The 27,500-nt window shown below is 44.5% G+C and overlaps 2 protein-coding genes across 3 annotated transcripts in view; one reads left to right on the top strand and one right to left on the bottom strand.

The window, feature by feature from the left end:
- The window catches only part of sardh (sarcosine dehydrogenase), an 86,768-nt gene extending 67,693 nt beyond the window's left edge, over positions 1-19,075 (top strand). For both annotated transcript variants that reach the window (XM_076283901.1, XM_076283902.1), the window contains exons 17-21: positions 199-292; positions 8,282-8,444; positions 11,240-11,408; positions 11,588-11,723; positions 17,761-19,075. In XM_076283901.1, the coding sequence (XP_076140016.1) occupies positions 199-292; positions 8,282-8,444; positions 11,240-11,408; positions 11,588-11,723; positions 17,761-17,928 (730 nt within the window). In that variant the 3' untranslated portion in view covers positions 17,929-19,075. The remainder of the gene's footprint in view (positions 1-198; positions 293-8,281; positions 8,445-11,239; positions 11,409-11,587; positions 11,724-17,760) is intronic.
- A 503-nt stretch (positions 19,076-19,578) lies between these two features.
- The window catches only part of dbh (dopamine beta-hydroxylase (dopamine beta-monooxygenase)), a 21,540-nt gene continuing 13,618 nt past the window's right edge, over positions 19,579-27,500 (bottom strand). The window contains exons 7-12 of the mRNA XM_076284975.1: positions 26,994-27,137; positions 26,518-26,556; positions 25,792-25,851; positions 23,943-24,070; positions 20,869-21,028; positions 19,579-19,713 (exon numbers count right to left, since the gene is read on the bottom strand). Coding sequence (XP_076141090.1) covers positions 19,579-19,713; positions 20,869-21,028; positions 23,943-24,070; positions 25,792-25,851; positions 26,518-26,556; positions 26,994-27,137 — 666 coding nt within the window. The remainder of the gene's footprint in view (positions 19,714-20,868; positions 21,029-23,942; positions 24,071-25,791; positions 25,852-26,517; positions 26,557-26,993; positions 27,138-27,500) is intronic.

The following is a 27,500-nucleotide window of genomic DNA, read 5'->3' as shown; positions in this document are numbered from 1 at the left end:
GCTCTGAATATGTACCCCTAAATGACTCCTACCATCAAGCTATTTGTTCTATTATTCTATTACCCCCACAGATGAGGCCTGTTTGAAGTTTTTTGTTAGTGAGTGACAGATTAAGATTAACTGACCAATGCTGTGATTTTGTTAGTGATTGACAGATTAATTGACCAATCCTGTGACTTCTTTTTTTTTTTTTTGTAGCCGGGAGCTTCTCCAGGAGATTGTGGATGCAGACCTTAGCAACGAAGCCTTCCCCTTCTCCTCTCACAAAGTGGTGACCACTGCTGGACACAAGGTGAGCGCGCGCACACACACAGACACACACACACACACACACACACACACACATAGACACATACACACACACACACACACACACACAAACGCACACGCGCACACCTGTAGGTAACACCCGAATTTGACGTCAGTCATTTCTCTATTTCAGTTCTTCTAAACAGGATGTCAAAACCTAAAATTTCACAAGCATTTATTATAGGTGGTTGACGGGCTCTTGACGGGCTAAGCCGTGCATCTTCCCTTTTGTCATATAAGCTTTACCCCTATTTTAAGTTTTAGAGGCGATATTTTATGACTAGGTCCCGTCAAGTGACTCACGCACGGAGATGTTTGGCCTCAGAGGTTGTCTGATCATCACAATAAAACACTAGCTTTTGAACGCAGAAATACCCTTGTCCCATATAAATGGGAATCAGAACACCAGAGAATAAGGTTGTACTATATTGAAAAGGTTATAGGATAAATATTGATTTCAGAATAAAAGGAGGTGCGATAAGCTAACCTAAATGACCTTAGTAGGCTACTAAGAACACACCATTGGAAAAAGAGTTAAAGGAAAAGGAGGGATAGAAAATAATAAGTTCACACTGTAGGCTACGATCCTGCGAGGATCCTTGGCTTCTCCCAGTAGCCTAGTTTGGCATGGCGGCTCTTGCAAGGATCCTTGTTTTCTCCCAGTAGCCTTGTTTGGCATGGCCGCTCTTGCAAGGATCCTTGCCTTCTCCCAGTAGCCTAGTTTAACATGGCCGCTCCTGCGAGGATCCTTGCCTTCTCCTAGTAGCCTAGTTTAACATGGCCGCTCAAGCGAGGATCCTTGCCTTCTTCCAATATCCTAGTTTGGCATGTCCGCTCTTGTGAGGATCCTTGGCTTCTCCCAGTAGTTTGGCTGGTGCGCTGAGCGAACGGCGCTTGCAGGTGGCCCGGCAAGGATGAGATGAGGCGAAACGAAAGAGTAAAGAAAAGTACGAAAAGAGTCGTGAACATGTTGGAGGGGGATAGATGACAGTGGAGAAATGAAAGTGAAGTAAAATGAAAGTTAAAGGCGAAGCCCCAAACTACAGGGAAAGTCGCCTTTTACAGGAGGAAAACTCCTCCCCTAACAAATCATTGGCTACTTGTTGGATGTGTTGGATACAATGGAGTAAAGTCAAGTCCAAGACATTTTACAGAGTGTTTGTTACAATGGAAAGAACATAAAATATAAAAGGAAACAAAAACAGATATAATGGCTAGCATCTTGAATTCACTCTACACTACACACTACACACACTACATACAGAAAACATCATGAATTCATTTGATTGTAAACATGCTAATTATCAACCATTTCGTTTAAAAATTCAACAATGATGTTTTTTAATACTTCAAAATAACATTTGGCCCCAGCTGTGGCGCAACTGGCTGGGGCACCTGCACCATACGCCGGCGACCCGGGTTCGATTTCCGCCCCGTGGTCCTTTCCGGATCCCACCCCGACTCTCTCTCCCACTCACTTCCTGTCATTCTTCACTGTCCTGTCATTAAAGGCATAAAAAAAGCCCAAAAAATATACTAAAAAAAAAAAATAAAAAAAAAATAACATTTGATAAATGAACCTTACATGTTTCAGTAGCCATTGGTGTGTAGATTTGAACAAAGTCTAGTTTGGTTCTTACCGGGACTTTTACTGCCTGAAATATCCAATTTTGTTTACCACGCTCGGAGTTTAGTGCTGAGCTGGTGGGTGCCTATTCCCAACCTTTCTCACTGCACATCAATGGTTAGCCCGAGAATTCTCGTCGCAATTCAACATTCCACTGAAGCTAAAAGCGGATTTGTACAGAGTCACGGTAAAATGTACTTTTTGGTACATACTGTAGCTAATTAAGATACACTTATGGTGTGGGTGCTTGCGTTTCTTTAGGAATACGCCGTCTTGGTTTGTATAGAAATCAATATTAAGTAACGCATACATGTAAGAGGTTGGACATACGGGACTGTTGGTAATTTGTGACGTTCCGATATGTAATTTGCCATTACAGGTCACACATTGGTAGGCTATAGGTTACAGGTTATGTCTCAATATGAAATCCTTAATCATTCAGTTCAAAGATAAAATACATTACAGCATAGCATTATGACAGGCACTTTGTGTAGAACTGTAGATATGTACAGCACACATGGCCCGACAGGTCTAAGTTTTTAGACCACACATGACCACACACACACATATACACACACACACACACACACACACCCACACACACACCCACACACACACACACACACACACAGTAGCTGATGGACACAAGGACAGACAGATAGATAGACAATACACACACACACACACACACACACACACACACACACACACACACACAGTAGTGAATTCTGCTGGACACAAGGTGAACACACACTCACACACAGTAGCTGATAGACACAAGGACAGACAGACAGACAGACGGTTCAGCACTGCCCTTTTGTAATGTGTTGTTTACTAATTAGGAGACAAAAGGGATAAAAGGGCATGCCTTCCCTGTTTTGAGAGTCTCCTTGGATATATAACTCTCCTCTCAGACAAGGGTAAACAGCTTAGTGACACACACACACACTATCACTTGCAGGCAGTCGGGTGTGTGTATATGAGAGTGGAAGTGAGAGAGAGGGTGAGAGACAGAGAAAGAAAAAAGGGCAAAATGAGAGAAAGTGCACTCTGTACTTTTCTACTTCCTCCTATATGTCTTTCTCTCTTTTCACACTTTTTCTTTCTTTCTGTCTCTTCTTCTTCACACATTCTGCCACCACAACCCCCATCATTTCTGTCAGTCTATCACGCCCATCACTTTTTCACTCTATTTTTCTCTGTCAGTCTTTCCATATCTCCCCCTACCTGTCACTCTTCTCCTTCTGCTTTTCTCTCTCTCTCTCTCATCCCTTGTTCTCCTTTACCACTCTGATATATCTCCCCGTCACCTGTCCTGCTGATTTTTACTTACCCAAGGGCTCCTAACCAAGCAAGCAGACATTGGGAGATGGGACTAACCACTAACTCCCGGGACTTTTACTGCCTGAAATATCCGATTTTGTTTACCACGCTCTGAGTTTAGTGCTGAGCTGGTGGGTGCCTATTCCCAACCTTTCCCACTGCACATCAACGGTTAGCCCGAGAATTCTCGGAATTTCTCTTCTCTGTTCATGCTATAACTTAGTCTGACACGTTAGCCTAGCTTAACATGATTCATCTTTCTCTTCTCTGTTCATGCTATAACTTAGTCTGACACGTTAGCCTAGCTTAACATGATTTATCTTTCTCTTCTCTGTTCATGCTATAACTTAGTCTGACACATTAGCCTATCTTAACATGATTCATCTTTCTCTTCTCTGTTCATGCTATAACTTAGTCTGACATGTTAGCCTAGCTTAACATGAATCATTTTTCTCTTCTTTATACATGCTATAACTTAATCTGACACATTAGCCTTGCTTAACATGATTCATCTTTCTCTTCTCTGTTCATAGCCTAGCTTAACATGATTCTTTGGAAATGGGTTACACTAGTTAGCCCATAGCTTCTCTTTAGTTATTGGCTAGCTGTAGGCTGATTGGTGTAAACTATTTCCAGTGAATATAATAAAGTAATATATTATGCTAAGCTAGGCTAAAGGTGACTAAGTTAATTGCACACAGAGGGAAGAGAAGGGCATGTGGAATAGACACAAAATAAAGCAAATTTCCAAAAAACTCGATGTGTCCCTTTAAGTCAGTAGGGAAAGTGAATATTCAACACGAACAAGACAAGCTCCTGTGGTCCCAGCGAGTCAGTCAGAAGAGCTGATGTAGCGTCCGTGATGTAGCATCAGCCTTCACAGTAGTCCTCCTCTGTAAGAAGTCAGAATGTAGCATCAGCCTTCACAGTAGTCCTCCTCTGTGAGAAGTCAGGATGTAGCATCAGCCTTCACAGTAGTCCTCCTCTGTGAGAAGTCAGGATGTAGCATCAGCCTTCACAGTAGTCCTCCTCTGTGAGAAGTCAGGATGTAGCATTAGCCTTCACAGTAATCCTCCTCTGTGAGAAGTCAGGAGTTCAGTACCATCCAGCTGGGGGAATGGGGGACATTTTAGATACAGCTGCACTTATCTATAGTCCCTTAAAGAGGAGTTTCAGTCACAGGAACACACAGACACCCACAGATAGGCCTACACATATATACAGAGGAACAGACATGGATAGATACACACACACACACACACACACACACACACACACACACACACACACACACACACACACACACACACACAGGACACGCACACAGGACACGCACACACTCAGCTCAGGATGAAGTTATCATATAGCCCCCTCTGTCAGACTAGACAGATCTATTTCAGATCCTCCCCTAGGCTGTCACCCACACACACACACACACACACACACACACTCTTACACACACACACACACAGACCTCCACACACACACACACACACACACACACACACACACACACACACACACACACACACACACACACACACGTTCTGTCCCATCACTCTCATTCAACTTTACACACGCACATACTTTATTATGTCTATCTCTCATTTTCTCCCTTAATGCTTTTGAATGGCCAATCTAGGAACTCTCCCACCACCCTGTGTGTGCGTGTCTGTGTGTGTGTGTGTGTGTTTGTGTGTGTGTGCGTGCATGTGTATGTGTATGTGTGGGCTGGACACAGATATGCTCAGGTGTCCCTGGCCAGTCAGATGTGTGTTTCCGGGGGGTGTGTGGGGGGGGGGGGCGTCATCTCCAGGGTCTGGGCTGAGCGGCGGGCGGCGGGCCAGATGGTCAGACAGACAGGGGCACCTCTGGGGCTCACTGCTCCAGTCGCATTAGTCACACCTCTGTGCCCCTATATCTCTCCTTCTCTATCCCTCCCTCTCTCCTTCTCTCACACTTCTTAAGCTTTCACTATCCCTCCATACCTCCTCACCTGTCATGTCTCTCTTAAACTGGTTTCTTTATTTTTGTTTTTGTCCATCACTCTCCTCATTCCTCATCAAATTGCTCTCTCCTTCTATTTTTATTCCTCTCTCTCCTTCTCTCTCTTTCTCTCCTTCTCTTCTCATGCCTACTCACCTCTCCTCTTCTATTTCTTTCCTCCTCACTCGTCCTGTCTATCCTCTCTCTCTTTCTCTCTATCTTCCTCTCTCTGCTTTTCTCATACCTCCTTATTCCCCCTTTTCTCTCTTTCTACCCTCCTGTCTTCCATATACACTTTTTCTCCTCCTCCCTCATCTTCATCCCTTTCTCATTTTTCCTTAACATTCCTGTTCTCTCTCTCTTTTTCTCCACTGTTCTTTCTCCCCCTCTCTCCTTCTCCTACTCTCTCCCACCCTCTACCCTCTCCCCTCCATCTCCCTCCCTCCTTCTCTCTCCTCTACTGTTCTTTCTCTCCCTCTCTCCTTCTCCGTCTCCCTCCCTCCTTCTCTCTCACACTTTCTTTTCCATTTCAGTTTTCCCTCCCCACCTTTTGCCATGTCCCCATATCATTGTCCTCCTCTCCTTCCAACTACCTTTAATGCATTCTCTTTCTTGCTCTCTCTCTTTCTGTCCACATATGCTTGATGCCCATCCTTGTTCTCTATCCCTCTCTCTCTCTCTCTATCCCTCTATCTCTCTCCAGATGCTTTATGCCCATTCTTGTTCTCTATCCCTTTCTCTCTCTATCCCTCTCTCTCTATCCCTCTCTCCAGATGCTTTATGTCCATCCTTTTTTCTCTATCTCTCCGTCCGTCCCATTACACTCTCCATTCATCAGCGGGGCATCTGAGTGGCCGCTAATTAACGAAACACTTTAATCATGAATCATGAGCTCCTTCAATCACTCACATTCACAGTCTCCAGCACTCCAATCCAAAGTCACTCCCTGTCAGTATCGCACATGGCAGGGCAAAGCTGGACAGGGCTGTTGGTCTGACCACTGCTTGTCATTTGTAGGATTTTGAACTTTGAACTTTGCATGACCAGCAACAGGGTTATACAGATGTACAGCACATACATGTAGATGCTTTTATCCAAATAGACAGTGTAGTGTGAGTACACACAGTTATACAGTACATATCTACAGTATATATTGTGTATGCATTTTGTATATATGTGCAGGGTTCCCACGGGTCATGGAATTTCTGGAATATCATGGAATTTTGGAAAGTATATTCCAGACATGGAAAGTCAGGGAATTTTAGCATTTTAGGGGTAAAGTCATAGCCTGAAAATATCCAGACTCTCGTACGTACATTTCATTTGTCTGGCCACTTTCCATTGCCAAGCATTAACTTCCTTAAAGGCGAGTACTCTGTTGAAGTTTAAAACTATTGAATCTGCCCAGAGCCACTCTGGATCTGCCATAACCATTTGCTAACGTTTGGTCGTGACGTATGTCTGGCTCAAACTACCGCATGACCTCAACGTCATTGTTCTCAGCTACTCCCTCTGTTCGCTGATTGGACCTGCAGATTTTTGCAGGAGAAAACCCGTGAATATACTGCAGACCCAGACGACGTACTGAAGGGAAATTAAAATTGAGCGGAAGTACATAGGAGGGCGGAGTCAGGCTAGTAAAGTCATGGAATATCAGGGAATTTTGTTGTAGCAGTTTACAATGTACTAAAAAAAAATACATTACCAGTAATACAATTATATTTCACTCAGAATTAGTGTATATCTGGTTATTAGTTTCACTGCTTTCTTGAGTAGTTGTGGTTAGTCCAACTTTGTTTATTCAATGCCCATTTATTCATCTACCACTCTAAAAAAGTAAAAGATTTTTGAACGCTATGCGACTGTTCAGAAATCTTGGGTACCCTTCATTATATAGTAGGTCATGAAAATTCATTTTTTTTGTCAGGGAAAGTCACGGAAAAGTAATCGAATTTTACATTTCACTTAGAGTGGGAACCCTGTATGTGTATGTATGTGTATGTATTGTGTATGTAAGTGTATTTATATGTACAGTATGTGGACGGTATGGGAATCCAAACCCATGCTATTTGTGTTGTTAGCTTCCTCCTCTGCCCGTTGATTTCCAGGGCCTTGACTAGTCATTTGTGCATGCACATGGCAACTGTGTGTTTTTCTACCAGAGTGCACTGGAGCTGCCTACAAAAGAACCACAGAGACTGGGACCATATGGGAACTTTATGAGGATGAACCTTTTTAATGCGAACCAAGTTACGAGTACCCCCTGTGGACCACATGTTACATATAAGCCAGATGGACTGTTGACTGTACACTGTGGGCACATTTGAAATGCAGCCTATTGGAGGTTGTGGACTGTGGGTGCAGCTGTGATGTGATACTGGTCTCTGTTGGTCTGTCCTTAAGCTCTTGGGATCTGGCCATCTGACATCACTAACACATGATAGAGCTTTTCTCCATCAACGACGTACGTCCTTAAAAGTGCCAAATCAAAGCCATCCAAAAAAGTGCCAAACCACAACCATCCTTAATAATAGTGTCGATAGAGCCAAACTACTTCCTCATGAACCACAAAGGCCATTGAGTGAAAATTCATATTGATTTTTCATTGTCAAAATGCATTGTCTATTCCAATGACATTTTCCCCAAATCGGTTTTCATTAGTCATGTCGAAGAACCTGATGTCCTCTATCCTGCCACATTTGGATTTGAGACATCCCCCAGTATTGCTATTTCCCCGACCTCTGCCAAGGGACGTTTAAGTTTTCTGTGCGGTCTGTCCGTGTGTCTATAAGAAGGATTTCACAAAGACCACCATCCTGATTTTTACGTAACTTGATGGAGAGGTGTGGCAGGTGTAGCCAAGAAAGAACCCATTACGTTTTGGCGTAGATCCAACTCACTGCACCTCGAGACCGATTCCCTTCCACCAACTTTCTGGTCTTGGGGTACTGTGGGTACCTGGGCAGAGGTCTCCGAGTGCTTGTCCAGTTTGTCCTGCTCTCTCTGACGAGAGCGTTGCTCTGTGTGCCACCTCAGGTGCGTGCCATGCGTCTGTCATTCGTGGGCGAGCTGGGCTGGGAGCTGCACATCCCCAAAGACTCCTGCATGCCCGTCTACCAGGCCGTCATGGCCGCCGGGGCCAAGCATGGCATCTGCAACGCCGGCTACAGGGCCATCGACTCGCTCAGCATAGAGAAGGGTGAGTTCACATCTTTACGCACATCTCTCTGTCTCCGTGCAACTCTCTGTGGGGGAACTGAGGCTCGAGGGGCTGCAGTGTCAACGGCATATTTGGCACCCGCGGTGATGTCCTGTCAACGCCATATTTGGGTCTTAGTTCCCACGCAGTCCTGCCCGTGGTGATGTCCTGATCCCACTCCATCTCTCTCTGTCACTCCTCACTGTCCCATCAGAATAAAGGCAAAAATACCAAAAAAATATACTTTAAAAAAGATGCTTAAAAGATGCTTATAACAGAGAAGTCTTCCTCTCTCTGTCTTCCTCTCTCTTTAACTCTCTCAGTTTGTGTTTCTGTGTGACGGGGGTTCTCTGTTATAAGCATTCTTCAGGTTTATAAAATAGGAAAGGAAAATGCATTAACATAGCATAAATCTCAACTAAACCCATTACTACGCCATCAGCACACACACACACACACACACACACACATACACACACACAAACCCAACTGTATACCACAAGCTTAGGAGAGATGAGCACAAGGTTGCATGTCTGGGATTGGTAGAAACGGTCTCCATGACAGTTGCACGGTCAACATCAGCACCAACACTTGTTCCTCACACTGCCTCACGGTGACTAGGACACAAGCCTGGAGACACTGGTACACCACTGGAGACAGTCATGTACACCACTGGAGACAGACAGGTACACCACAGAAGCCTGAAATAATGTTGCACTGTCACAATAGTCCTTGCTCCTGAAATGAGAGAGAGCTAAACCATGTTCCACCAGGCACTTCTCACGAACAAGAGTGTAGCAGCCAAGCCGTGCATTACCCCATAGATGAACTCATACACACACACACACACACACACACACAAGCACATACTGCACTGTGACTGCACATTAGCAGCAGTGCATGGGCACACACACATACACACACACACACACACACACACACACACATACACTCGCACACACACACGGAGCTGAGGGTTCAAGAGAGGTTGAGTGTGTAAGATACCCCTATTATATGCCATTCCCCTATTATATGCCATCCCATTCCCAAATGGAAATGGTGTGTGTGTGTGTGAGAGAGAGAGAACACTGTTGCATCTTCACACAGCTTAGCTCAGCGGTGAAATAACATACTCTTGGGACTAAGTTCAATGCAAATGCTCATGTCATACACAAGGGTATGACTTTCTATGTGTGTGTGCTATGTTTGTATGTACTGTATGTATGTGTGAACATGCTTTTGTGTGTGTGTGTGAACATGCGTGCGTGTGTGTGTGTGTGTAATGAGTATTCATTTCTGTGTAATCCCATGTTCTCTCATTTTGCTGGACCGTGAAACCTACCTGTCCTCAGCCCCTCTCATGTCCAACAGGTCACCCCATCACATCAAGCCCATCTCCACTGGACCGCACAGAACATGCACACGCACACACACACACACACACACACACACACACACACACACAACAGCAGCACCACACAGCACTCTCTCCTGGGGCTCTCACTCCCCTCTACTTTCTTTTTTATATTCCTCTTTTCTCTCTTTTTTTCTTTTCCTCTGTGATCTCTCTCTCGGAAACACAACTGCACTGGACCAAACACAACACATCAATCTCTATGTTTTTTTCTTTCTTTCTTTCTTTCTTTCTTTCTTTCTTTCTTTCGTCTTCTGTTTTTTGTTTCATCTCCCCATTTCGGAGGACATAACGTTCCCTTTCTGTTGCCTCATTCTTACGTTCCTCTTCTAGTAAGGGGACATAAGGTTCCCTTTCTGTTGCTCCTACTCTCCTGTCCTCAGTGCAGTTGACTTCCTACGTGCTTTATTGGCATGACAAATCATACATCGTAAAGGAACTACAGTGTGTCCTCTCGGTCCCTCTTCTCCTGAGAGATGGATCTGATTGGAGCAGTGTTTACATAGACACTTTTTCGTGAAAATGTTGTGTCATCTTTACATGGGGTACATTCTATTCCAATCAGTGTTCCACAATCGTTTTACAAGCGTTCCAGAATCTTTGATCGGAATTTACTAGTGTTCCAGAATCTTTGATTGGAATTTACAAGCGTTCCAGAATCTTTTATCAGAATTTACAAGTGTTCTAGAATCTTTGACCAGAATTTACAAGCATTCCAGAATCTTTGATCGCAATGTACAAGCGTTCCAGAATCTTTGATCGGAATAGCCATTTCTGCTTTGCTTTTGCTTGAGAGAATACACAGATTTACAGAATACACCACTCCTGTCATTCTGGTTAAAACTCTAATCAGATTGGCAGTTTTATTCCGATCAAGGTGTTTATATATGTCATTAAAGTGTCCATGTAAACGGGGCTATCGTGTCTTGATGGCCCCCAGGCTGAATGTGTGTGTGTTTGCTTCCCTCTCTAAGAGTCTGGGATGAGAGAAACTATTGGAGTCCATTCAGTGCTCCTCAGTCGCACTAGAGGGGATCTTTCTGGCAGTTTGGTCATTTTGGAGAGAACAGTTGACGGGCAGCAATGTCTTGCGTGGAAAAGATCAAGAACCCGATCACCAGAGAGAAGGGGACTAAAAGTGTCTTTCTCTCTGAAGAGATCATAATTTGGTTTTATTTGAGGAGAAATGGTGTGTGAAAAAGACACTTTTGTCTGTTAATGACTCATGAAGCATGACTTTGATGACTGGTGATAAGGAACTGTTTAATTTGACAGGTCTTTGATGGTCTCCTTTTTATCTTTCTCTCACTCTCTCTATCCTTCTACCTCTACCCCTCTCTCTGTCCCCCTCTCCCTCTCTCCCACTCTCTCCCTCTCTCAGGATACAGGCATTGGCACGCTGACCTGCGCCCTGACGACACGCCCTTGGAGGCGGGGCTTGCCTTCACCTGTAAGATGAAGAGCAAGATCCCTTTCCTGGGCCGTGACGTGCTGGAGGCCCAGAAGGCCGCGGGGCTGCGCCGGCGAATTGTCTGCTTCACCGTGGACGAGTGAGTCGCCCGCAGCACTCGCCACCAAATATTCTCACCTCCTGTGGATCACACTCACATGACTTTACACGCACACACATCACCATCACAACTGTAAAATAAGTCACCTTTCCTAACTCTCCTAACACCTTTCCTGTGTGTGTGTGTGTGTGTGTGCGCACTTTTGGTTTGGACCTCAGGAAAGTGCCCATGTTTGGTCTGGAGGCCATCTTCAGAAATGGCGTGCCGGTTGGACACCTGCGGCGTTCCGAATATGGATATGCCATCGATAAGACGATTGGATATGGATACATCCGCGATCCAGAGGGAGGCGTGGTAGGTGCAGTGCAGCACATGCTCACACATACACACACACACACACACACACACACACACAGATGAACACACACATACACACACAGATGAACACACACATACTGTACTCACAAAAAATAAACAAAACACGAACACACTGGGGACCCAGTTTCAAATCTGACCTGGGCTCATTTCCTAATCCCACCCTATGTCATCCAGTTGCTCATAAAGACACACACACACACATTCACTCTCTCTCTCTCTCTCACTCTCACACACACACACACACACACACACACACACATTAATCACCTCCTGAAAAGAAAAAGACATTAGTGAACATTTCTGGGCTTTTCTGTGAGTGGGCCGGGCGTGTAATTTGCTCGTTCGGGGGCCCGGGAGGATGAGTGCTGATTGGCAGTGCCCCCCTCGCCCCCCCACCCCCCTCCCCCCTCCTGCTCTTTAGAGACGCTTCACTGATGCGCCCCTCTGGCACCCTGACTCGCCCACGTCCTTCTTCTCCGGGCTCTCTCTCTCTCTCTCTCTCTCTCTCTCTCTCCATCTGCTTTGTTTGTCTCTCATTCCTCTTTTTTCTTCACTCTTCCTCCTCTTTCTCTTTTCCTCAATCCTCTCTATCTCTTTCCTCTCCTATCTATCTTATTTCTGTTCCTTCTCTCCCCCTCTCCATGCCTCTCTCTCTCTCTCTCTCTCTCCCCCTCTCCATACCTCTCTCTGTTTCTCTCCCCCTCTCCATACTTCTCTCTCTCTCCCCCTCCCCACGCCTCTCTCTCACTCTCTCTCCCCCTCTGCACGCCGCTCTCTCTTTCTCTTTCTTGTTCCCTTGCTTTATGCCTGGGTGTTGAAGACGCTGCTATTATCATCTGTGAGTCACAGCCTGATGTGAGAACCCACCGGAACTAGGAATGAACACATGCACACACACACACACACACACACACACACACACACAGAAAAAGAGTGAGAGAGATAGAAAAGAAGCAGCACAAACACACACACACGTACCGACACACAGTTTGTAAACACAGTTAGTGTTGAGGAGAGGTCAAGAGCTCTCTCAAGGCCTCATCCCGTCCTGGTAGCGGACGGTTAAAGGATCAGAATGACCCCTCCTCACACCCACGGCCAGGACCCCCTAGTAAGCCAGCTCATTATTAGTCTTTAAATAGCTCTCCTTTCATGTCATTTCTTCTCCTTCCATTCATTTTCTCCCTTTCTCTCTGCTTCTCACTGCTCTGCCTCTCTACTGTCACATAGCAGTGTGCTGTGCTTTTTTTCCCCTGGGTTTGGTTATTGTCTAATGCAGTGTGTGTGTGTCTGTGTCTGTGTGTGTGTGTGTGTGTGTGTGTGTGTGTGTGTGTGTGTTTATTTGGTGAGTCAGCCACATTCTGGATTTGGTCTGTCTCTGTCCCTCTCACATGTCAGTTTTTGTGTTTTCAGGTATTTATGTGGGTGGTGTGTGTGTGTGTGTCAGCAGTATATGTGGCTGATTTGGAATGCTTGTTGAGCTGTTTGCCTACGTGTGGTAGGTTTCCTGTGTGTTTGTGTGTGTGTGTGTGTGGAGAAGCATAGACAAGTGAACTCTGTCAGGCGAGAGACATCCTTTTAAATCTCTGCTCACCACACACACACACACACACACACACACACACAGGTAAGCACTCACTCGCATTGCCTCATCTAGTTTGACTTGGCACAAACACAAACACACATTTCTACACACAACAAATATACAGACAAACACACTGATGTGGGCAACATAGTCATTATACACCCCCAGGACACCTGAAAGCTGTTCATTAATAGAAACATTGTATTGAAATAAAGACCATATAGGCCATCTGAATAAAAGAGTGAGAAAAGAGGAAAGAGAAGAGAGATAAGTAGGATGAGTGATGAGAACAGACAGATGGAGATCTGAAATGCGCTGGGAATCGACAGGCTCTGGGAGGTCACGCTAACTGTGGAAAAAAAGGCGAGAGGAAAAGTTCTGCACATTTCTTATTGGTGGGTCCTGCGAGGTCTACCGTGGCGAAAACCTGAAACTCTTTTAAAGCATTGTAGTCTCAGTCAGAGGATGCTTTGTTCTTTTCTCATGTAGCGTGATTTGCCGAGCTCTTTGTACACCATCTCTGCCCACACCTCACATAGGTGCAGACGCTTGTCTTGGTGTCCAAGCCAGGGAGAGAGACAGAGAGAGAAGGTGTGGACGCTTGTCTTGGTGTCAAAACCAGGGAGAGAGACAGAGAGAGAAGGTGTGGAAACACCTCCAGAGAAAATCAAGGTGTTTGCATCAGCCAAGGGCACACACAGATCTCCTGTTATTATAGGGCTATTCCATGCAAAACTGTCACGTCCATAACGGCAACATAATGCCATGGTATGGTATGATGTGAATGATGATTACTTGAAATTTGAGCATTCACTCTTCTTGAGAGTCTATCTTCAATAGAGTCCCGAAGTGTGACGTAGCGTTTCCATGATGGCAGAATCACTGGATCTAAACAAACTTTCGAAGTGGCATAAATAGCATTGAATGTAGACATGTGGCATCATTTCTAGCTAATAAAAATAAAATATATCCATTTAAACGTGTTTTACCTGCTAGGCAGCAGCTTAGCCACATAACACGGATTCCCTGGCAGGTGTAATAGAAAGAAACAAAATTCCAGTGGATATTTCACGTCTTCTCAAAGACTGGCGGCTGTTAAGAGCGACGTTTTTTGCCAAAAAAATAAAGCTAAAACATGTCCGTGAATTTAAGTATTTTAACCGCATGCTGTGAAGTCACATGCAGGTCTCTTTTACGGGGGAAACCCATGCTAAAATAAAACTCTGTAGTCACGAATTTGATCATGTTGGTATGAATATATGTTGTAGTATGTGATTCCTACAGTGTAAAAAAAATATACTAACGTCTTAGAAACGTTGTAAAATTATTTAAATAGATTAAGAAAGCCACCGCTATGGTGATTTCTAATGGTAGATTGATTTGTTTAGATCCAGTGAAATTGCTGCCTTGGCAACGCTACGTCATGGCTTCGGTACTCTATAGAGTGTCCCAGTGACTTCCGTTTTACTTCCGCTACAAGGGACCTATCTTTCAAAAAAATATGAACCGGAGTTAATGGAGAGATAACAATTATTTTTTGGTCCAGTTTGAATTGTGCCACGAATTTCACATATGATGTGTGTGAATTTAAAAGATAATTGTTCACGTCAAGAAAGTACTGTTGTTCGATAGACTTCAAAAGTTATGTTGGTTTTGTGCGAATCCGCTCAGTGGACTACATCTCTCGTCTCGAACGATGTAGGCTATGTCACCAACGTAATGAAACGATAAGATTAGCTGTTATGCTAGTTAACGGTTGCATCTTGCTGCCTGTTATGTCACTTAACAGTATCTAATGTACAGTCTATGGACGAATACAACTTACCTGATGTGTTTAATCCTCTGACTCATGGTATTTTCATCGGCAAGGAAAGCTTGTACAATCTAGTGTGGCTGTGAATGAGCTAACGTCACTAGCGCGACTGATGGGTTTGTAGTCGTTGGAATTATGATCTTTCACAATGTTGTAATTCAATAGTTACAAAACAAACTGCAAATGTCTTTACATGAAAAATTGTCTTTAAAATTTACAAACATCATATGGGTAATTCAAGGCACAAGTCAACCGGGACCAGAAAATCATTTCTTTTTCGCCATAGACTGGCGTTCAAAATTTTTTGAAAGATAGGTCCCATGGAGGCAAATGGAAGTGGCGTCACTGGGACACTCAATTGAAATGCAAGTGAAATTCAAGAATTGAATTGGAATTTAAGAGCCAGTTTCAATTCAATTCTGGAATTTTGCACAAGCCCGACATTTACTATTTAGTATGCTGAAAATTAGCAGTCCGTATATATGAAGAGTTTGGTTCCAAAATGCTATATCTCTAAATCTAAAAACATTAAAAAGACATGCTATTTAATTGTGTATTCCAGGTAATATCAATCAAATTGCTGTTGTGTTGCTTTTACTGAGTAAAGATATATCAAATAATACCCATTTACAGTTCTACTGAAATTACTTGGAAAACAAAATGGGAAAAAATGATTTCTGAAAATTCATTAAAATGGGGGATTAGCGTTTTGAAACCAAACTCTTCATATTTTCATAACACGTGAGTGTTATGTCTGGGAGCTAAGTTCATATGCAGGCAGCGTAGCAGGAGGCAACAGCGGACTCCTACTTCATCTCCAGCCTGTACTGCGTCCCACTGTAGTGTAGATGAGCAGGCCCATGGGGACTAGGGTAGAGAGGGCTCAATATGGTAGACGCTCTCATTGACGAGTGGAAGCTGATCGTGTGTTTGTGTGTGTGTGTGTGTGTGTGTGTGTGTGTGTGTGCTGAACAGCGGTGTTTTGTGAAAGCACACCCCTGATTTGGGGCGGATCTGGGTCTGGTAATCAATCAATCAATCAACTAACTAATCAATCAATTTATCAATGAATCAATCAATTTATGTAGAGAAAAATCACCATGTTATTTATAAAATAACAAGTAATCCGATAATCCAGTAATAAAAATGAATAAGTAATAAAAAGTCTCTGAAGATGTCCTTGCCCATGCTGTGCCCATGTTGTGCCCGTGTCCTCGCCCCTGCCCCTCCTTCAGTGGCCACATCAGTAGTAACAGCTCCGTTGCCCCCTCAACCCCCCCCCCCCCCCCCCACAACTCCACTGCCCCCCCCTCCACACACTCCACCCAGCTCTGCGCAATGCTCTCATCGTCAGCCCCACAGATGCAGCAGAATCATTTACTCTCTTCGCTCGTCTGTCTTCTCCCTTCTCTCTTCTCCTCTATTATCTCATCTCCTGTCCTCTTTCCTTTCCTCTCTCCTCCTCTCCTCTCTCCTCTCCTCCCCTCTCATGCCCATCTTTGATCCCATCATGGATTCCCATCGCTCCATAAATCCTCAGCCATAACCATAAAACCACACATCTGACAGAGTCATTAGCTTAACAGAGGGGAAAAGCACAAAAAGGAAATGTAACTATGGCAATTTGAGTAATTCAGCTCGAATTGCCAGTCCAGCAATCAGGGCTTTGGTCTCTATCAGTTTCTGTTCTCAATAGTCTTTGCACGTCAGTAAGAACAAAGGTCAACTGGACGCTGATTAGGTCAAGGTCGTATAGGTCAACTGGATGCTGATTAGGTCAAAGGTTGTATAGGTCAAATGGATCTGTCCTGTGATGTCTGTTTGGGTGGAGTATGAGCTGTGGAATGTGTGAAGCACAGAACATCTGGCTCTCATCCGGCTCTGATCTGGTTGATAACATTGGCAGCTGCTCTCTGTAAACCTTCATACTGTATATACAGTATAAAGATGTCAATACGACAGAACAGCAGCGTTAGCCGTGAAGAGCATCGCAGTGAGAGGAGGCCTCCCAAAGATTAGCCGACGAGAACCGAAAGAGTGACGAGAACCAAAGATTAGCCGACAAGAACCAAAAGAGTGTAGGGAACAGAGAGGAATACAGAGTGTATATGTGTGTGAAACAGAGATAGACAGAGAGAGAGATGAAAAGGAATGAGAGACTATAAGACTAAAGCGAGTGACCGAGTAGAGAGAGAGAGAGACAGAGACGCGGTGCTCTGACATTGAGACGCGAGTGCACTGATTGACGGGCCTTTTGGGAGGAGGCATTTTAAAGGGCTGCGTTTACCTCAGTGGCGGGCAGGCCAGACAGGTGGATGGAATGAGAATGCCGCCATTGAAGCCTCCACTTCTCAGTCCGAGCACATATTTCAGCCACACTTTATAGATCACAGCACCCAGTGCAGAGAGAAGCGCGTGTGTGTGTGTGTGGGTGTGTTGTGCAGCTGAAATGTTTCAGTATTATTCTGCAGCTTTCAGTATTGAATTAACCTTTCATATTTCTGTATTGCATCTTTTTCATGTTTATTGTTATGTGCCTGTCTTCATATTTATTTGTGTGTGTGTGTGTGTGTGTGTGTGTGTGTGTGTGTGTGTGTGTGTGTGTCACTCCTTAGGCGAACCCTGACTTTGTGCGCAGTGGAGAGTTCACCTTGGAGCGAATGGGGGTGGTGTACAAGGCCAAAGCCCACCTGAAGTCGCCCTTTGACCCCGAGAACAAGCGGGTGAAGGGCATCTACGACGCGCCCCTGGATCAAAGCCAGCTGCACAAGGCCAGGATGTAACTGCCCCCACCTCCCTACCCTCTTCATCCTCCCTCTCATTCGCCCCGCATGGGGAGGGTGGGTGTGTCTACAGCTGGAGGTGGGCGGAGTGGGTGTTGACATGCACCAATCACGTCAGAGGATTGTTGTGAGCTGAGCCGCACAAAGATACCATGAGGGTCTGAAAGGGGAGGGTTATAAACCTGCCCTGATCACGGCCACCACATGGTTATAAACCCGCCCTGATCTCACCCACATTTTATGGTGAGAAATAAGCCGTTTGTGCCTTAAAGTCAAGGATACCACGTCTTTTTTTTCTAAAAAAGCAAAGAATTTCAGTGATTTTGTAAAGAAATACTTCTGTTTTTCAATGTCTTTTTAATGTACCTTTTAATCACCAGTCAGAGTATTAAACAACAGATGCTGTAGCCTCAGGTAGCTCAGAGGACTGTGGTGCTGCTTGTTGTACTGTCAGGATACCATACAGCAAATCTTGTGCTAGATAGCAGTCAAATCTCATTTATTTGGTGCAGTTATTCTTTCTTTGTGACAGACTCCTGTGGAACCAACATTGGACTTTGAAGTGATTATGTACTGCCAAATGTAAAATTGTACGATGGTCAGTGTTTTTTAAACAGATGGAATAGAGCTAATCTACATACATAATGTACATACATGTCCAATGTACATACATACATACATAAGTAACCATTTGATTACTCACACAATGACAACACCACCAGTTATAATCCACTACAATTTCTTAAGAGTCTTGAATGAAAGTGAATGTGAGAGTTATGTTCTGCCAATCTGCAGCTAGTTCCTGAGGGATAGTTGCTAAAGCAACAGCAAAGCATTATTATGGGATATTGCCTCGCTCAATATCGTGCTTGTATCTTGCAAGGTTAGAGATGAATAGTGTATAGCTGTGCATGCAGCACCTTGCAGTCATTCCCTTTTTAATCACAAAGAGAACCGATTTGATATCAATCTATGCCAGCCTTCCTACTGAAGTATTTTATGCAAAGCCAAGTAAAAACACTAATTGCTGGCCACTAATGCTTTGAGTGTGACATATACATGCAGTAAGTAGTTCTGTCCAGACAGTGTGCAGAGTGCACCGTCATCAAACCTGTGCTGTTGGAAATAAAGATGTATGTTCTATGCACATTTCTTATCCTCACTATGTCCCTCATAAAATTACATGGTTAAATGGAAGAGCCACTGAGTAGTAGTGGAAGTGTGCACATCCCCACCGGTGAGGTGCAGGGCAAATGGAACTAGAACTGCAAAGGAATGAGATGCCCGCACTCTGCTAAAACTCCCATATATTTAATGTGTTGCAACGTTTCGACCCTGCTGGGTCTTCCTCAGGCAAAAGAAATGGAAGAGCCAACCACCACAAGCGGGCATATAGCATTACTATTAGGCAAGGTAACATGTAAAAGAGAATCATTACACAGCATACCACAATTTATTCACACTATCTAAAGACATTTGCTTTTTAAATTTGGACACACTCTTGACTGTTTCAGACATTTTTTACCACCTCAAGGTTATATTCCCTATTAGGGACTGGACTCTGACAGAGACAGAACCTCCAGAGGAGCAGGGGGGGAGGGGGGAGAGGTGTACACGCCGACCCCAGGAAGGGTGTCCTACTCCTGGGCATTACAGCTGGTCAGGTTTCACCTCCATCGGGGTGCCTGAGGGGGGCATGGCAGGGCGTCCCCCGACCTCACAGGGGTAGATTGGCCTCTGGAGCCGGCTAGTGACCTGGGGCAGCTCCTGTCTGTCCCAATCACCCTGACACAACACACACGAGCACAAATGCACAAACAGGCACATGTACATAAACACACATACATAGAAATAAACACATACATTGGCTCACAAACATGCGCACACACACACACACACCATACATTATACACTATAAACTATAGTGAAATTACCGTATTGAACATTTCTTATCTGAAAGTACTGTTTAATTTGGGTTTATAAATGAGTTGACCGACAAAATATGTTAATTGTCATTAACAGTGCCTGGAAACAGCCCTGTGGGGCTGGACTGAAGAGCACTTATAGTAGAAACCTCCTACTTCCTCAGAGAGAATGAGTGTCAAAGTGTCGAGTGGGATTGTTTTGGAAGTTGGCATGTCAGGGTCATGTCACGAAATGTGAGTTAAATGAGAGCCATAGACTGCAACACAACTGAGATGTTGTAGAATAAGATTGTGACATCAGGTAATACAATTGTCATGTCAGTGAATGTCAATGGTGTCACAGAAATCATTTGTGATGTCAGAAAATGAGATTGTGATGTCATGTAAATGATTATGTTATGTGAGTGAATGAGACTGATGTTAGTGAGTCAAGCCAGCCACACACCAGCACTGACATCAGTGTTGTGAGTGTGTGTGTATGTACTCATCAGTGTTGTGTACTGTGATATCCACATTCGACTTCTGCTTTGTTTCCATTGTTTTTTTACACATCAAGATGGTGGTGAATTTGCGTTGCTAGTAGGGGGTGGGGGGGCAGGAACGGAAAGCACCGCTCAGCTCTTATGTCGGCACTGGTGTGACACTTGAGTGGCAGATTCCAGAGGGAGTGTGTGACTGTGTGTGTGTGCGTGTGTGTACTCACAGGGAAGTGCTGTGCAGTAGACTGGATGCAGTGCATGGAGATGGGGGAGGTTGTGTGTGTGTGTGTGTGTGTGTGTGTGTGTGTGTGTGTGTGTGTGTGTGTGTGTGTGTGTGTGTACTCACAGGGAAAAGCTTTGCGGTAGACTGGTTGCAGTGCATGGAGATGGGGGAGGTAGTGTGTGTGTGTGTGTGTGTGTGTGTGTGTGTACTCACAGGGAAAAGCTTTGCGGTAGACTGGTTGCAGTGCATGGAGATAGGGGAGGTTGTGTGTGTGTGTGTGTGTGTGTGTTTGTGTGTGTGTGTGTGTACTCACAGGGAAAAGCTTTGCGGTAGACTGGTTGCAGTGCATGGAGATGGGGGAAGTGGTGTAGAGTGAGTCCAGCACCTCGGCGCTGAAGGCGTCCCAGTGCAGGGAGTTGTACTGCTCCGTCACGTCGGGCCGGGCACAGGTGCACGTATCATCCCCATGGAACCTGGAGAAGCCAGGCAGAATAGGTGTGAGTGTGCACATGAGTGTGTGTGTGTGTGTGTGTGTGTGTGCACGCTTGCACGCATGTGTGTGTGTGTGTGTGTGTGTACACTTGCGTGTGTGTGTGTGTATATATATGTGCGCATCTGTGTGTGTGTATGTATGTGTGCGCATCTGTGTGTGTGTATGTATGTGTGCGCATCTGTGTGTGTGTATGAATGTGTGCGCATCTGTGTGTACGCATGTGTCTGTGTGTGCATGTGTGTGTGTACAGGTGTGTGTATGTGTATGCTTGTGAAGAAAGTGCAAAATTGAGGGGTCAACATCCTGAGTACCACCAGTGAAGGAGTGGAGCTTGTAAAATCCCTGTGAATAAGCATCAGCTGCTATAAAAGCCCAGTGGAAACCTCAATGTAACAACAGTAGATCACATTTCCATTTCTGTTCAAGCCAGATAAGAGCCTCTCTCCAGCTCTATTCAGAGCGGACTCTTACTTACTCGTACTGTCATGTGTGAATAGCCAGCCTGTGGAGCCAGGTGCTTGTTTGTGGGTTTTTTTATAGGATGCTGGGAGGCTTTTTATAGCCGTGTTTCCTCATTCTGCGCAATCTCAAAATCATTTTTTAAAACGGGCCTAAAAGGGCCTAATTTTTTTTTTTCTTTCTTCATTTAAAGAGCTCTTTCTTGTTTCTAAAGGCCAAATAGGGGTTCTTCAGATGTGTATCACTTCAGTGGCGTTTACCAGAGGACCGTGGTAGTCCTTTTGAATGCCATGCCATTTTATTTTACAGTAATATGCATGACAAGACTTGTTCCACAGGGCTTTAAATAGATCTGTGAGAAATTCGGATTCTCATATAGACTATGGAGCGGCGGTGCTTAGGAGGTAGAGGAGCGTCCAGTCACCAGAGGGTCGCTGGTTCGAGCCCACACCCCTCCTGACCCTATCGAAGTGTCCTTGAGCAAGATGTATAGGTCTCTATTGTAATATTATCATGTGCAATATTACCATAGTGTTATGATGCTGTTTAGAATAGGGCTGTGTGTGTGTAATGCAGACTGTGCAATATCATGTGCAATATTAACTATTAACATGCAGACTGTGCAATATCATGTGCAATATTAACTGGATTGTAGCAGTATGGGAGGGGGGGGGGCAGGCTGTGTGTGTATGTGTGTGGGTACAAGTATGGGTGGGTGTGAGTGTGGGTGTGGGTGTGTGTGGGTTGGGGGACTTTGCTATGTTTGTGTGGATGTGAAGTTAGCCTATATCTATGTTTATACTGTATGTCTCTGTGTTCATTGGTGTTAGCTCACCTTCTGTGTTAATGTATGTTTTCTAATTTGTGTAACCACACTCTCGATTTGCCCAAGACATACGGTATTTCTCTACCTAAAAGACATTAAAGCCTTATATTATCTATCTTATCTTATCTTATCAAGATACTGAGCCCCAAACTACTCCTGATATGCAGGTTGGCACCTTGCATGGCAGCCTCTGCCATTGGTGTACGAGTGTGTGTGTGTGAATGGGTGAATGTGAGGCACAAAATTGAGTATGGAGTAGAAAAGCACTATATACTGTAAATGCGTCATTTACTCATTCATCATTAAGGACCTCCTTATTAGTGGAGCACCGATGAAGGTAGGTGCCTGCTTGATCACCCCAGTGAAATGCTCTCGAAAGCTGTTCTGTTGATGAGGATTTTTGCCCACAAAGGTTGCTTTGTTGGTGTTGCATTTTTTTTTTTGATAGTAAATACGCTTAGGTGTTAATTAACAGGTATGATAAATCCCCTACCTATTGCACTAGAAATTCAATATCTCTCCTGTGTGTATTTGATTGATCTAGGGTGATCAAGGTTCACATTCCCTCCTATCTATCTATCTATCTATCTATCTATCTATCTATCTATTCCTTCCTTGCCTCCCTTCTTCCTTCTTTCCTTCCTTCCTTCCGGGCTCTGTAGAACATATACTCATACATTATGGCACTATAAAGGAAATTGAATGGAAGACTGCAGTGTTCAAAACCTGTAGCATCAGCTGCTCAATCAAGGTTGTATCCCGGACATAGGGGAAAGAATATATATACTGTATGTGTGTGTGCGTGCGTCCAAGTGAATGGAACATTCTGCAGCATTATGAAGAGCCGTGTAATACATTTATATATTACACGGCTCTTCAGAGTGCTGCAGAATGCTCCATTCACTTGAATGGGCCTTGCCAAAGTTAGGTGGTCTGCTAATTCTCAATAACAGACCGTTGCTAAGTATAACAGACCGCTGTCAAGGAAAATGGGCTTTGTGCTTCTAATTCACGTCTTTCATATTACTGCGTAAGGACTGGAACTTCATTCAAAAGTGAAAGCAGACGGTTGATCAACTGTGTTCTAAAGAATGTTTGATTCAAGTTCAGCGTGTGGTTTCTCACCAAAAGCCACAATGAAACGGTAACAAATAGGCTATAGCCTAGGCTATGTGGGCTAAAGAGTCATATCGTGGGGAGTTTAATGTTTCGTTTTGGCAAGTAGCCGTGTAATAAGCGGGATGATGTATAGGATGCCGGTCATTATCGGAAAAATAGGTCCCTTCAGAGCGGAACAAGACCCCTCCGCTGCACGTCGTGGTCCGGTTCGCCCTGACCTATTTCCCGATAATGACCGGCATTCTATACATTATGCCTTACTTATTTGTGTCTGTGTATGTGTGTGTGCGTCCAGACACGGGGGAAAATATCTATATAATATATATATATTTATTTATTTGTGTGTGTGTGTATTTGTACGTGCGTGCATGCATGTGTGGTGTGTGGTGTATATCAGATATATAAGCAGCTGCCCCGGGGTCAGAGCTAAAAATCAGAGCCCCACTGATGAAGAGCCATGAGCCTGCCGGTCTGCCTCCAGCTGCTGTACCTGTTGATGAGGCTGAAGTACTTCTGCAGGTATCCAGGGTCCACGTGGCTCTTGCACAGCTCCAGCTGTGTGCGTGGGTAGTAGTGGACGTAGTTCACACACATCTCCTCCATGATGCCAAAGCCACCCTGACACCACACAAGACAAAGAAGAGGAAATTGTTTGCTTATGTCTTAAATTTGGATACATACTGTACATGAATACGATAAAAACTGACTGATGTATGAATCTTTGTATGAATACTTCTTGATATGTATATGGCCCAGGGAATCAAGTCGTATGTTCTAATGTCAATAAATCTCATTCTTCTAAGCAAGAATCAAATTAAAGAACTCAAAAGGAAAGGAAAAATAGTGAAAGGAAAAACAATTGAAATGAGTGAACGCAATACAATACATTTCTGAAGTTTTCATTAAGTTTGGTCAAGTTTCCCTAATGCACAAAATGACCAACCGAGTGTTAGCTGTTGGATGAAATTGCCACAAGATGACTCTTAACACGGATGTGCTTAAGCCCCAAGTGATTTGGGAGAATGAGTCACCATAATTAGAACTGCTGCTGTTTTCAATGGGCAGTTCAATTTAGTTCCCGCACGAATCCAAAGTTTAACTCTGTTCAATGTGTTTTTGAATTGTGTGGAGGCAGCTTGTAACACGACTCTACTTTGGCTTGTTTACCCCACCCAATTAAAATATATGACTGTCAATCAATGACCCTTGTCCACCTGCAGTGCGACACGACCCCCCCTGACTCTAACTAATATTTTAATGGCTGTGTTTTAACGTTGGGTTTGTTTTTGTCTGTGGTCCTCCTCAGCCCTGTCGCAAATCAGTTCAGCAGAGTCCAGACTGATTAGTTTAATCTGTCTGTCGAGTGGACAGGGTGTTGACCATCCCTGAGGCCAGAGGGCCTGATGGACTCATGTTTTCATGTTCGTCCACACTAATTTGCAACGGCTCCGGCTTAAAAGGAACACGGGGTCATCGCTGGATCCAAATCATTCCATTTCGGGTGCTCGGGCACGATGGTGCCGAGTGAATACATGGCAGGACTTTTACTTTCTGGACCCGAACATTTACACCGGTGTGCTGTGTTACTATAATTCTGTAATTCTACTCAACTGTGACATCACAAGTGGAGATTTAGGGGCAGCTGTTGAGTTGGCGGGGCGACTCACACCTGGTGTAGTCCCCTCTAGAGGAGTGTATTTTGTCATGTTCTGCAGCATGGGGACACCGGATGAAAGTTACGCAAGGGGATGGAGGGGCAGTGGGAACAGGGAAACGGACCTTGCAAACTCACTCGTGTGTACCTGGGATCCCTGTGTGACCCTGGCAAGTCACATTTCATACTGTGTGTGACGCTCTGTGAGTGAGTGGGTGATGCTGTGTGTGTGTGTGTGTGTGTGTGTGTATTATGGGAATTGTGCCATGGATGACAACAGCTGCAGGATTGACTCATTTTACAAGGTTATGGATGATCAGCACAAGTCAGTGGTTTGCACATGCACACTATGCACCGAGATATGATAATTATATTTTTCTGTGCATTCACGCGTACTTGGGTGCTGTTTGGGAAACATTGAACTTTATTGGCTATGTGTGTCATCGACAAGCACCTACAGTACAGTATGTGAATGCATGCGTGTGCATATTCTATTTAGGTTTGGCCATATTGTTTTCGTTGTGTGTGTGTGTGTGTGTGTGTGTGTGTGTGTGTGTGTGTGTGTGTATGTACTGTATATGTGTAGTATGTGTGTGTGTGTGTGTGTGTGTGTGTGTATAAGGGGGCAAAGCTGGTGTATGTGGGGACCGTGTTCTTGCTGATGTAAAGGGAGTACAGTACTCACCACTGTAGGTTTGTTTCTATCCTCTGTGTTGTACGTGCATTTTGTTATGAGGGCATCACCCTATAGATACACACACACCAAGGGAGAGAGAGAGGTGGGGGGGAGAGGGGGAGAGAGGGAGGGAGGGGAGGACAAAGTGAGGAAGGGTGAGTATAAATGATGATAGTGCAAAACACAAACATTAAAACCTTTCTCACCCTATAAATATGAACAAACTCCAGAGGAAGAGAGAGAGAGAGAGAGAGAGATGTAAAGAGAGCAAAGGCGAGGGAGATGAAAGGGCAGAGCACACACATAAAACATCTGTTTATATTTGTTTGTGTTTGTGTGTGTGTGTGTGTGTGTGTGTGTGTGTGTGTGCGAGAGAGCTGGTCTGCCTGGTCTCTTATTGAGTGTGTGGGCCTGCACGGCATGTGTGTGTGTGTGTGTGTGTGTGTGTGTGTGTGTGTGTGTGTGTGTGTGTGTGGGCGCTGCTATTGACACAGTAAATGCAATGGTTCTGTGCTTTTGTCGCTGGCTTGCAGGCCCCGGGCAGTTCCTGTGATGTCTGCTTTCTCTCTCTCTCTCTCTCTCTTTCTATCTCTCTCTCTCTTTCTCTCTCTCTCTCTCTCTCGCTTGTCTATTTCAGTCCGCCTCAGATCCTCCTCCACCACGCGTGTATCACACCAACACTAAAACGGCCTCCTCGCGGTAAACCAAGCCAAGGCAAACCCAGCAACTACTCACCGGCAAAACATTCACCATCTTCTCCAATGTCCGGATTATCTGGGGGCCAAAACAGGGTTATCCATCAGGAGCTGTCTTAAGAACATCATCCCGTGCTCATTATTTATTAATGGATTTTACAATCAAGCCCAATGAGATTGTCCTCCTGTGGCACACTGCCAGAACCAGTGATAATGCTGTGCTTTGTAATTACTGGGAATGTGTGTGTGTGTGTGTGTGTGTGTGTGTGTGTGTGTGTGTGTGTGTGTGTGTGTGTGTGTGTGTGTGTGTGTGTGTGTGTGTGCTTGCGTAGAGACTATAAAATAAAAAAATAATAATCTGAATATATAGGATGGGCTATAAATAATCTGAATATATAGGGTGGGCTATAAATAATCTGAATATATAGGGTGGGCTATTCAAATATAAACATAAAGGATGTTCTATAAAATGTTCTATAAACATATAGGAAGGGCTATCCATTAATCTGTGTCCACCTGGTAGTGTGTGCTGAAGTGTTTGTCCTCTTGCACCATCTCCACCTCCCGGCCCCCCCGCACCAGGACCGTCCGCACCGCTCGCCCAGCCAGGTGTGTGTGCAGCTGGGACGCGAAGATGAAGATTCCCCCTGGAGGCAGAGCCTGGAGGGCAGAGGAGACGGAGATGGAGAAGGAGAAGGAGAAGGACCAGGCAGCTGGGACAAGACGTCAAGTGCAAACGCTGATTAATCGTTCCCTCCTGCTGCCTTTTCAAAAACGTCTAACTTTTTACTGAGTCGTCCAAGCCACACTAAACAACTTTTTTGACATCCCAAAAAAAGCAGATAAATGATCACCTTATGTATTATGTTTGATATAAGAAATAAAAAATAAGTGCAGTAATTACATTCTTAGACATCTATTGTGGCCGTTTCAACTGTCAAAAGACGATGGCAGTTAATCCGTCCAGTCTGTATTTGTCTTTAATGAATGCATTTGAATGGTGAAGAATGAGGAAGAATGAGA

Source organism: Alosa pseudoharengus, unplaced genomic scaffold (genome assembly GCF_046254945.1).
Source record: "Alosa pseudoharengus isolate Yale_2024_CS ecotype anadromous, Long Island Sound unplaced genomic scaffold, YU_APseudo_1.1 YU_APseudo_1.1_scf_14, whole genome shotgun sequence".
NCBI lineage: Eukaryota > Metazoa > Chordata > Actinopteri > Clupeiformes > Clupeidae > Alosa > Alosa pseudoharengus.
Note: the sequence above shows the minus strand (reverse complement) of the source record. Positions and strands in the feature narration are given on the sequence as shown.